At 36.2% G+C, this 13,361-nt stretch overlaps 1 protein-coding gene across 1 annotated transcript in view; it reads right to left on the bottom strand.

Annotated features, from left to right (window-relative positions):
• LOC124722664 (inactive phospholipase C-like protein 1) overlaps window positions 1-13,361 on the bottom strand; it is a 342,264-nt gene that overhangs the window by 16,695 nt on the left and 312,208 nt on the right. Inside the window, exon 12 of the mRNA XM_047247809.1 lies at window positions 8,924-9,010. Coding sequence (XP_047103765.1) covers window positions 8,924-9,010 — 87 coding nt within the window. The remainder of the gene's footprint in view (window positions 1-8,923; window positions 9,011-13,361) is intronic.

Here is a 13,361-nt window from a genome sequence, read left to right as displayed (position 1 = left end):
GGAAAATTGCGCAGGTCGCACCAGTGTTTAAGAAGGGTAGTAGGAGTAATCCATTGAACTACAGACCTATATCATTGACGTCGGTTTGCAGTAGGGTTTTGGAACATATACTGTATTCAAACATTATGAATCACCTCGAAGGGAACGATCTATTGATACGTAATCAGCATGGTTTCAGAAAACATTGTTCTTGTGCAATGCAGCTAGCTCTTTATTTGCACGAAGTAATGGCCACTATCGACAGGGGATCTCTAGTTGATTCTGTATTTCTAGATTTCCGGAAAGCTTTTGACACTGTTCCTCACAAGCGACTTCTAATCAAGCTGCGGGCCTATTGGGTATCGTCTCAGTTGTGCGACTGGATTCGTGATTTCCTGTCAGGAAGGTTGCAGTTCATAGTAATAGACGGCAAATCATCGAGTAAAACTGAAGTGATATCAGGTGTTCCCCAGGGAAGCGTCCTGGGACCTCTGCTGTTCCTGATCTATATAAATGACCTGGGTGACAATCTGAGCAGTTCTCTTAGGTTGTTCGCAGATGATGCTGTAATTTACCGTCTAGTAAGGTCATCCGAAGACCAGTATCAGTTGCAAAGCAATTTAGAAAAGATTGCTGTATGGTGTGGCAGGTGGCAGTTGACACTAAATAACGAAAAGTGTGAGGTGATCCACATGAGTTCCAAAAGAAATCCATTGGAATTTGATTACTCTATAAATAGTACAATTCTCAAGGCTGTCAATTCAACTAAGTACCTGGGTGTTAAAATTACGAACAACTTCAGTTGGAAAGACCACATAGATAATATTGTGAGGAAGGCGAGCCAAAGGTTGCATTTCATTGGCAGAACACTTAGAAGATGCAACAAGTCCACTAAAGAGATAGCTTACACTACACTCGTTCGTCCTCTGTTAGAATATTGCTGCGCAGTGTGGGATCCTTACCAGGTGGGATTGATGGAGGACATCGAAAGGGTGCAAAAAAGGGCAGCTCGTTTTGTATTATCACATAATAGGGGAGAGAGTTTGGCAGATATGATACGCGAGTTGGGATGGAAGTTATTAAAGCAAAGACTTTTTCGTCGTGGCGAGATCTATTTACGAATGCGAAAATATTTTGTTGAGCTCAACCTACATAGGTAGGAATGATCATCAAAATAAAATAAGAGAAATCAGAGCTTGAACAGAAAGGTTTAGGTGTTCGTTTTTCCTGCGCGCTGTTCAGGAGTGGAATGGTAGAGAGATAGTATGATTGTGGTTCGATGAACCCTCTGCCAAGCACTTAAATGTGAATTGCAGAGTAGTCATGTAGATGTAGATGAATAAAAAATAATGTTATTGCAACTGATTTCTGTGTGCCTCTCCTTCCTTTTAGTCTATGGTTCCTTATGAAATTGAAGTTGACTTTATAAGAATTTGAAATGGAATGATCATATAGGCTCAGTCATGGATAAAGCAGGCGGTATACTTCAGTTTATTGATAGAATACTGGATAAATATAATAAACCTACAAAAGAAATTACTTACAAATCACTCATACAGTCCATCCTAGAATATTGCTCAAGTGTGTGGGGGCTGTGCCCAATAGGACTCACTGTCCCAAGAAAGCTTACTTATGAAGTTTCAAGAACCAGCTTTATTTGATGATTCTAGGAATGTGCTACAACCTCCTATAGTCACTCCCATAGAAATCATGAGAACAAGATTAGGTTAATTATGACACATATGAAGGCATTTAAACAAGCATTCTTCTTGTGCTCCATACATGAATGGAATGGGAAAAAACCTATAACAGATACAGTGGGACATACCCTCTGCCACGCACTTCACAGTGCTTTGCAGAGTACAGATGTAGATGTGGACACAAATCACAACACACACACAGGATGTCCCAGGAGGAATGGTCAGTATCAGGAGCATGACAGAAATGATCATTCGAAGCAAAAAAGACTAGTAAACATGGGCTTTAAAGTGCATATCTTGAGACCTATGAGCACTTGTTCATCTTCACTACTGTGAAACATATTTCTTATACTGAACAAGTACTCATAGCTCTTAAGATATGCATTTCAAAGCCAGTGTTTACTAAACAATGTTATTCTTGTTTTAATCTATATTGCATTTGCCTAAAATATGGAAAGCAAAGAGCTTGTAGTAGAAGAGATAATTTTCAAAGTATTTAAGATGAAGAAGCTCTTAAGTTACGAATTTTAGAGCCCATGTTTACTAGACAAACACCTTTCTCTTCATTTCCATGAATATTGGTCATTCCTCCTAAGACATCCTGTATAAGAAACATTGATATGCCTGAGTTTTTTCTGTTTACTGTTTTGGTAAAGGTAAATTAATCCTATCTCTTGTTCCATGGAAGAAGATAGAAGTATTATGATCATATTTACTGATGTTTTTTCCTAATATAACTGATTGGTGCATATACTTCCATGATGCAGTTACAATGCCCAAGTTGTTAAACATACTTTCACAAAGAACCAGATTATTAGTTTTAATTATTATTTTTCAAACACTTTTTCTGTAGTTCCATAATTATGTCTATATTTAGCATATTTTCATAGCAAAAGATTGAGTGTAATTTGAAATATTGTTTAACTTTGAGGCACTTGCCCTGCCTGTTACACAGTAGTGAAGAGCAGCTAATGGCATAAAACAGAGATGACATTCTCTCTGCTGATATGTTTGTGTGCTGATAACTCTTAATGTACATCAAATATTCAGCATAAAAAATATGTTTCTTACACATTCTACACAATTATGGTTTATATTTCATTTGACAGTATACTTGTCCTCCTTTAGCCTCAGGTTCAAGATGTTCCTTTCAATTTTCCTTATTTAACCTCAAATTCAAGATGCTTTTTTATTTATGTTCAGTTTTGTTCATTGATTATTACATAACTGTAAATGTCTTCCTTTTTCCATGGGTAATTATGGTATTGATATTATTGAGAGCCATGAAGAGAGAATTCTCCAACATACAAGGCTCACTGGAGGTATCTTAGTCTTAAGAGATGGACAGAATGCATAATTACCTCCTAATAGCCAGTCAGAGATAGTCTTTAAAAGGATTCTTTATAATGATATAATGACTGGCAGTTTTGAAGTCATACTTCCTGGTATAATGACTCAGTATGTCTCCAATGCAGTAACTTTCATATCTATTTCAGGTGTGATGTGACCTTTAAAGGCATCCAATTCTGGCATAGGTATCTTACTAAGCATTACATCAGATTTCCAGCTCAAGACAGCAATTCATCATTAGCTCTGTTTTGCCATCTAGTTGTTATCTTGGCAATACATCACTAACCCATTTGTTAAGTATTCCTTGGCAAAAGTTTTACAGTTCAAAATAATATTCGGGAAGGGGGCAGAGGCAGCTTTCCACCTCTAAAGTACAAGGACATGCTAAAAAGTAATGCCTCCAAAAATTTTGTGTGTAAATTCTTCAAGCTTTTTAAATAAAATAAATGTTATTAATATTTTATGTCTTTATTCTTCATGTCTACATATTTGCAGCCTTCTGTAACTAGACACTCCAAATTGTCGCATGTAATTTGGCAGTGTGTAACATAACTATTTTAGTGTGTGAGAAAGAGTGTGCTGTAATCAAATTTTGAATCTGAAGTGCTGTGACACCTGCAACAATCCGATGCCTTGGGTTCACTATCATTCCATATAATCCTGACTTGGCACCATCCAAGTGTCATTTGTATCCAATACTTAGAGAAAACCTTCGATGACTTCACTTTGGTAATGATGAAACGTTGTATGCAGAGCTGAGGTTGTGGCTTCATCAGCAAAGTCAAACATTCTACAGTGACAGTATCAAAAAAATGGTCTCCCACTGTAAAAAATGTGTTTGTTACCAGGATCCCTACATTGAGAAATAAATATGTAAACATGAAGAATAAAGATGCAAAATGTTAGTAACATTTGTTTTCTTTTGAAAGCTTTAAGAGTTTTCACAAAAAATCAGGGACATTACTTTTCAGCATACCCTCATAACTGCTAATATCATGCTAATTTGTTTTTCTTTTCCAGCTGTTTTTAATGAGATACTTTTCATCCCTTTACGGCCCACTGGCATATTGTTCCAGATATCCTAAAAGGTAGATGCTTCATTGGTGACGTCAATCTGGTGTAAATGGTCAGAGTGCTGTTGCCATGATCACATTTAGATTATTTGCCTCTGGAAGTTGACTAGTATCTCAGTAAACTCTTATGGCAGTCTCTATGCTAATAAAGTTCTTCACTGGGCAGAAAGATCATTTCATCTGTGGCACCAACTGATACTCTCAAGGAATTGTGTCTGTAATATGTTTAAAGTCTTCACAACTTCCAAGGCCTTCAACTGGATTATTTGTCAATAGACAGGTATCCCATCTTCTTTTCTCTTCTACAAAAAAAGGAACCCTAGCTTCATGATATTTTGCAGATTTTGGCCCTCAGTATGGTTTCCTTGGTAACATGATGAATTGCAGCTTATTCCCCAATACTGCACATTTTAGTGATACAAACCATACTTTTTATCAGTATCTGTATGAGATGTATTCTTCACATAATAAATAACTATGAGTTTAAAATTTGCATCATAACTGCCCTGAATTCCAAAGATTGCTGATAATTTTTTTCACTTTACCATGTGATAGTTAAATTTTACTCTTTACTTAGAGAAAAGTGTACCTGTCCTATCACGAAAAGTAATGGAACTTTGAGCACAATAATAGTCACATCACTTCAAACTAAGGAATGAGCACTAAAGTTGAAGATTTTACAATCTGAAAATATACCAGTACATTTAGGGCTGTGCAGATAAGTGACATCCTAATTTTTTGTGTCCAAGTTTTAGGGAAATAGTACAGCTTATATTTAGGACAATATAGTGTTTTAGATCTGATAAATATTTTATTAAGTCTTAGTCAGCAACAGATAATGCCAAAGATGAGGGATAGAGAGAAACATAAAACTGTTATAGAATTACAAAGATTGTTTTGCTGAACTATCTAGATATGGAACACTGTATGAAAGATGAGTAAACCGACATCCTGTGAGTCAATTTGACCTATGGGGTTTCCAATGCAAAAGAACTAGCTAGAAAATACCTACTCAGCTAATCAAGAGAAATACAGTATAGCAGTGAAGTGCAGTTATCAGCAATGGAGGCACATACAGTTAACTGCTCATACGGCTCATGTTCTGTGAGAATAAATCAACAGAGGATCAAAACTAGGATGGCTAGGTACAAACAATACCCTCAGGTGCATGCACCATGATTTTTTTTTTTTTTTTAAATTGCGAACAGGGGTTCCTGAATGATGCTGCATGAGATCTGTGATTCATTTTTTTTTCCCTTGGAGTGCTCTGGATAGCACTTCTGCAGTGACATTACTGCAACTAGGCTCCACTGACTTTTGAGATATCTGCTACATAAACCAGTTGATTGCAACAGTTCTTTATAGTCAACTCAGTACCAGAAAATGACAAGGCAATTATTAACGTAGGAACATGTAAACAGTATACACAGGAAGTAAACATCTCTAGGACTCAAGATGCACTCAGATTGGATGAAGACAGTGGGAACAGTACAGAGAACAACTGCATATAGTGGTTGGTTCTTCATATTCTGCAACAGAATATACTATGCTACTTGACAAAATCAATAGTTTTCAACTGAATGTCTACATAGTCACTTCTCATTTCTCTGTCATTATTTGCAATCTTACAACTTACTTTTCACAAATAATGTGGTTCAGTTTTATTGTTCTGAGATACCTGTAGGTATGAAGGTATGATTCTTGCCACTACTCCAAGATTGCTTTGACCACCACAGTGCTTCTCTAGGCATTGTGTTACTGAAAGGGGTACACACTTGCTTTCCTCCAACCTAAGAATCTATCAATCCAGTGAGTTATAGACAGACTTCTACTTCAATGTACAATATGACATATTTAACATACTTAAAGCACTGACTTAGGAGAAGATTACGTTATATGGCAATAGACAGTCCAAGATTAATTAGAAATCAAAGCCTGACTCTTCCAAGTTTGCTATATTAAACTTAGCTCTTGAACACCTAGTCATGCTAGATTAGTAATACCATTTAATAGCAATAATAACAATTACAACAATGAAATTGCAAGTTACTGTACATAAAACCAAGGAAACTAAAGTTTAATGAAAAAAAGTATGAAAAATGAAAATCTGAAATATATTTCAGATGAATTTGATGTTTATTGTGATTAATGTATGAATGTAGAGTTCCACAGTGGTAATATTGAATAAAATGTTCTCGAGCTTCCAGCTATGCCAGGTGGTTAAAATTGAATGAAATTTTGACCATGGACTCCTTGGCCATTGTCAAGTGAAATGACAGCTGACGGGCTGCTTGTAGGCCCTTATATACTCTAGCTACTGGCTATGATGTCACTGGTGCTCATCCCATTGCCACATTTAGGCACATGTTGACTTGGTGTCCAATGCACCTGCTTCAACCTCACTATTACAAGGTACCAAGCTGTGCTGAGCTGCAGGCCACCATATCTATCAAAGTTGTTGTCACTCATTTTTATTTCAATGGCTTCCTTAATTAAAAAGTCCCAGAAACCATTAGTGTGTGCCATGACAGAGGTTTCATCAAATTTGTTCCAGTGATAATTTTCAATAGCTTCCTCAACTAAAGTGGATTTTTTGGGGTAGCATAGGTGATAAAACCTCTTATGCTCCTCCTGTCATTGTTCTACAGTGTACACTCTATGTCTAACATAAGACTGGCCAAACTGACAAGGTATGGATTTTTGTTGAAGGCCTGGAGTTCAATTTGATTTTGTGCCTTTTCAGCAGGCAGTTTATCTTGCCAAACATGGAGCTACAGAATAGCAAAAAAGCAAGTCTTTTATCCTGCTTCTCATCGGTGGTCTCAGCATGATTCTTATTTGAGATCAATTTATTTATTTGGTTATTGTTGTAGCCACTGCTCCTGAAGACCTCAGACAGATGGCTGAGCTCAGAGCTGATGGTGTGTGAATACAGGTTTGTGTGCATAGGAGTTCTGTTGACATTGTGGCCAAGGCATTCATTTAATTTGAAATGGCAGTGCATCATCTTTTTCTGCTTCCACAGTGTACTGTATTTTGTTGTTGATGCTGCTGAGATACTCCAAGAATTTATCAAATTTTTTCAAGTCCATGGGGCCAATGATCAATGTGTTGTTAAAATATCAGAAGCAACAACTAGGCTTTAATGAGGCCATGTCTAAGAAAATGTCCTCAAAATTCTCCATAAAAATTTTTGTAACACCTGAAGCTAATGTGCCTCCCTTCGCAATGTCAACCATCTGATCACAATACAGTTGGACAGAAAATAAGATGACATAAGAGTGTGTCTAAAGAGCTTGACAACATTACTATCAAACAACTGGGATACTAGATCCAAAGAGTCTTTCATAGGCACATTCGTAAACAGTGCTACCATATCAAAAGTGCCCATAATGTCACTAAGTCAAAGACAGTTAATTTGGCTGATTCTCAGGAAAACAATGCTATGAGCAGTCACAGTGACCAGGACTGAGTACAATGGCTGCATGCACTATGCAATGATGCAAGAATTGAGATTCTTCCCGCTGACATGTTGTAATTATGGAACACACAGACTATGATACAAAGAGCATGAAAAGAAACTTGATTTTTTGCCATTCTGTGGTTCTGTTTCAGGCAAGGTAAACTACCTGCTAAAAAGACACAAAAGCAAATCAATCTACAGGCCTCTGTCAAAAATCAAGCAACTACCGAGTCTAGTTTCAGACAAGTCCCAGAATGCTTGGGGCCTACAAGATACCTTGGCAGTGTGATCAGTCTTAAAACAGACAGTGTGCTCTGTAGGACAAAGAAGAAAGGAGAATGATAGGTTTTATCACTGGCAATATCCTGAAAAATCCACTATAGCTGAACACATTCTGGAAAAGTCACCAGATCAAATTTGACAAAATGTCTGTGGTGGCTCTCACTAATGGCTCCTGGGATTGTGTAATTACATAATCCATTGAAATAAGAATCAGTGGCAACATCCTTAATAGAGATGGCAGCCTGCAACTCAGAGCAGTGTGGGATCCAAGGACAGTGAGGCTGAAGCAGGCACCTTGAACATGGAGTCAATGTATACCAATATATGTTGGTGCCATGAGCACCAATGACATCACAGCTGGCAGCTAAAGTATATAAGAGCATACAAGCAGTCCAACAACAACCATTCCACATGAAAATGGCCTGGGAGTGCTTGGTTGAAAGCTCATGGTGTTTAAACCACTTGATGTAGCTGAAAACCAGAGAACATTTTATTCATATTAATAGCTGCTTCATCACAAGGAAAATCAAACTACAGCAGTATTTTGACCACATATCAACTGGAGGAAATAGTGGATAAAATAAAGAACATTAGGCTCTGAGAATCAAAAGAGACAAAACAGCTATAGATGTTAGTCTACAAGTGTGTTCAGTAGTTTGGTTTACAGTTAGTAATGTGATTCTTCATAGGTATAAAGAAGGTGATCTTTAGAAAGTGAAAGGAGTTGGAATTGATACGTGATCTAGTGACATGAGATGCTTTCCACTAACGTTGCATGCTCTTGTTTCTGTGATTGCATTAAGCAAGAGTAATGAGATAATCATTGTAAATCCCATATTAAGGAAAAGAGGTTGAGTTTACTAGAAGGTTATTAGTGGTAATGAGAAATCCATGTCCAAAATATGATTTTCTGAGACAGTCATGCTAATAAATTCATGGTAAATATATATCTCAAGCAAAAGCATTAAAAACACTTTTATTTGATAAAATATGTGTTATGGGTTACCAGTTTGCATACTGAAAATATTCAGTGATAAAAGGCTTTTTATCTTTGAATAATATGGTAACATGCTTACCTTGAATATGTCATCCAAGTTTTTTATTCCAAACTTCAGTATGGTGGCAAGAGTTCTGGCATATCGTGCTCTTTTCTTCATTTCCTTCTAAAATTTAAAAGCAGAGTATTATTTCTCACATAACAACTGACATAGTTCTAATGTAACATTTCTTCATTTTATGATACTTTTTCTATACATACATTTCTGGCACACGTTGACAAATGTCTCAGCACACAGCACAACTATAAGTGTAAACAATAACCCAAATCAACTTTCATCTTTAAATGATACTATGCTTTACTGTGAAATGTCAAGAAATTCTTTCATCTTAAAGTCTCATTGCAGAATTTTCTCTATTTTTGGTCAAACACCTTCCCACATAATGGAGGCAGTAGCCTTATGTTATTCTTAAAGTTTCCATAATAGTCATATACTAAGCTGACACTTGTAGTGACTACAATTCTGAAATTAATCCACTAATTTTTGTCAGCACTAATACATTACACAATATATGCTCTGATATTAAGCTTGAGAAAATAAGGATACTGCTACTTATGCACAAAAATAAGAGTGGTAAAAGTGAGGAAGCCGGGCTGCACTATATAACCCTTAAGAAGTTGGACCAATATGAAATAAAATCAGCTAAATCTAAAGTAAATGATGAAGATACCACAGGATCAAAAAACAGTTGTCAAATAGTTTGGAATATTGTAAAAAGTGAGATCAATGTGGGCAAAGGGCAAACCGCAGTCCTAATAGACTGCAATACCCTTAACAAATACTCTATAGATTGTGCCAGCTCCCATTCTTCATTTAATACATATAATTATATTACTCGTTCAGCAGCTGTGTCTCTGCTTAAGCAACCAAAATCAGTAACCAAAAAATAACTTAAAAACACATAAACAGAGTATTGCTATGGGGATAGTAACAGTATTATTAAATATGTAGCCTCAGCAATTATGAATCCACTAACATATCTGGCAAATCATATTCTCAATGAAGGTGTGTTCCCAAATGTCTGAAAATGACAATTACACTCCCAGTCTATAAGAAAGATGAAAGAAAAATGCCAAACAACTGTAGACCCATATCAACAGTTCCCATTATATCAAGTCATAGAAAACAGTATAAAAATGCAAATTTACAATTATTTTGAAAGTAATAAATTAGTGAGTAATAGCCAGTTTGGCTTTTGATCTCAGCTACCAACAAAAAATGCAGTCGAGTGTCTCCTCAGTAACATAGATGAAGGATTTGAGAACAAGAAACTCACTTGTGCAACAGTGTTAGACATAACTAAAGACTCTGAATCTGTCACAATTGACATAATGATATAAAATCTGGAACATTATGGTGTTGTAGATAAGCCATTAGAACTATTTCAGTCATACCTAAGCAACAGGATACAATTAGTAAAAGCAAACAACAAAATGTCAACAACAATGACAACAAGGAGAGGAATCCCATGGATCACTGCTTGCTCCTTTCCTGTTCATTGTGTATACCAATGACTTCCCAAATTACATTCCTTGTGACAATTTATTGTATGCCGATGCCATGACACTAATTACATATGAAGAAAATCTGTCAGATGACTCAGAATACAACAAAGTAGTAACTGAAATGAGCAGTGACTAGTGCAGGGCCGGTCTTTTATCTACAAATAAAATAAAAACTGAGGAAATTTACTTTGCCATGAAGACATTTAAACAAGATACAAAAAGCATTAAATTATTCTGATTGGATTTAGATCAAAAACTCACATGGGTAAGTATATAAAGTATCTATGTGACAAACTAGCTCATACACTCTTCCTACTGCAGAAGCTGGGACACACTGTTAGTAAAAATTTACTAATTTAAGCATACTTTTCTTTATTTCAGTCACAACTGCAATATGAAGTACTACTTTGGGGTAACTCAGTGAGTTCAAGTACCATTTTCAACTAGCAGGCCGGCCGGGGTGGCGAAGTGGTTCTAGATGCTACGGTCTGGAATCGCGCGACCGCTACGGTCGCAGGTTCGAATCCTGCCTCGGGCATGGATGTGTGTGCTGTTCTTAGGTTAGTTAGGTTTAAGTAGTTCTAAGTTCTTGGGGACTGATGACCTTAGAAGTTAAGTCTCATAGTGCTCAGAGCCATTTGAACCATTTTTTTCAACTAGCAGAAAAAGTCAGTTAGATGCATATATGAGATCTAGCACCAAGACGAAGCTGCAAAAAACACTGTAAAGAAATCAAAATAATGACACTGCCTAGTATTTATATCTACAACTGTTTATCATATGCTAAAGAAAACATGAGCAGTTTTAACTTAAGATCCTAAGTCCACATCCACAATACCTGAAACAATAGTAACCTAGATCTTCCATATTCAAGACTGACATTAACGCATAAGAACCATAAGTAACTATGTTCAAAACTCTACAAAAAACTCCTAAAGACAGTGAGAGATTTACCAATGAATATTTTTAAGCATATCTTAGAAGTGTAGTAAAGTGCATGCCATACTACATTATGAAGTATGCCTATATGTATGTGACAATAATGTATAAGCATTTACATTTTTTCAACATGGCACTTAATTATTATTATTATTATTATTATTATTATTATTATTATTATTATTATTATTACTGTTATTATTATATTAACACTGTATAGTACCACTGTGTTGATGATTATTGTATTATCACAATTATTGTAGCATATTTATCTATTTGTCCTGCACATGTACTATTCAACACAATGACTGAAAGACAAATAAAGATTCTAGAATGAGATTTTCACTCTGCAGCGGAGTGTGCGCTGATATGAAACTTCCTGGCAGATTAAAACTGTGTGCCCGACCGAGACTCGAACTCGGGACCTTTGCCTTTCGCAGGCAAGTGCTCTACTTGCCTGCGAAAGGCAAAGGTCCCGAGTTCGAGTCTTGGTCGGGCACACAGTTTCAATCTGCCAGGAAGTTTCAAATAAAGATTCTATTCTAGTCTAAAAGTTATGACGAGCACATTTTTCCTGTATACAAACTGTAAGATTTATTATATTCTTTCAGTTCTACAAATGAATGAATAACAGAAATAAAATACAAAGACAGTGAAATGCAACACATTTCTCGTCTTTGCAGCAGTGAGCTAGTATGTTCTACCACAAGGCTCTGTTCTGGGACGTGTCCTATTTCTGCTTTATGTATGTGACTTGGCTGATAAAATACATGGTGGAACCACAGTACTCTTTGCAGATAACTGTAATATTCTAATTATATCACACAGTGTGGGAAAGTCTGCAGAAAACATAAGTTATGCACAGCTTAGTACAGTGGTTCAGGACCTCATCATAAATTCTTAAAAAACTATGACAGTTAACTTTCATGCCATGCAAAACCTCCATCCTGCAAACCCTGTTTTTACCATTGAAGGAAAAAAAGGTCTCAAAAGTCAGTAATTTTGAGGCATACCCATTCAGAAGGATCTGAAGTGGGAGATGCATCTTACCTATCTAAATAAATAACTGAATACACAAATGTATGCACCTAGGATTCACACACAAAATACAAGCTGCTCGTCAATGTACCTTTGTAATATATAGTCACTACTGATGTATGGAATAATTTTTTGTGGGAATTCCTCATTTAAACACACACATACATTATCAGGTTGATAATGAAAGCTAAATGCAGTGATTCTTGGAGATTCATTTCTAAAAGCCTGCAAAGACTGTCTCTTCCTTGTTTGTGTATTTATGAAATACTAATTTTTACAAAAGGGACCATCTTAAAGAAAAGAAAACTTATTCAAACATGACTATGATAAACATGCATATGAAACAAAGCAGAAGCTGAACTTTTGCATAAGCACAGTTAAGTACAAACTTATGCAAAAGAGGAGTGTATCATACTGGAGTTATGTTATATGAGGGCTGTTTGGAAAGTAAGGTTCGATTGGTTGCAAAATGGAAATCACTGTGAAAATCAAAAATATTTTATTTGCAACAGTTATCTACACCTTCCAGTTACTTCTCTACATTGTCACTGCTCTGCCTTAGACATCTGTTGTAGCATTGTACCAACTTTCAAATACCCTTGTCACAGAAGGCAGCCCCCAGTGCTTTCCACTAAATCTCTATAATAGTCTATAGCTTGTTGTTTGTGCCAAAATGTTGTCTTCATAGCCAGCAGTTCCTGTGAGCAGAAACGATACTCAGAGGGAGCCAATTGGGCACTTTATTGTGGGAGATCAAACATTCCCATTGAAAATGCTTCTGGAGCTTCTTCAAAATTTGGTTTGAAATAATTTTAAAAATGCTATTGATGCAATTTCCACTCACAAATAAAAGATTTCAATTAGATCTGGCAGATAAATTCAGTGGCAAGATTCTCTGGTATTACAGCAGTCCAAAATACCCAAGGATGGGTCACTATTCTGAGAAAACTACCTTCACAAATAATTGTAGCAAA

Source organism: Schistocerca piceifrons, chromosome X (genome assembly GCF_021461385.2).
Source record: "Schistocerca piceifrons isolate TAMUIC-IGC-003096 chromosome X, iqSchPice1.1, whole genome shotgun sequence".
Classification (NCBI taxonomy): Eukaryota; Metazoa; Arthropoda; class Insecta; order Orthoptera; family Acrididae; genus Schistocerca; species Schistocerca piceifrons.
The sequence above is the reverse complement of the archived record's forward strand: the minus strand, read 5'-3'. Positions and strand labels throughout refer to the sequence as shown.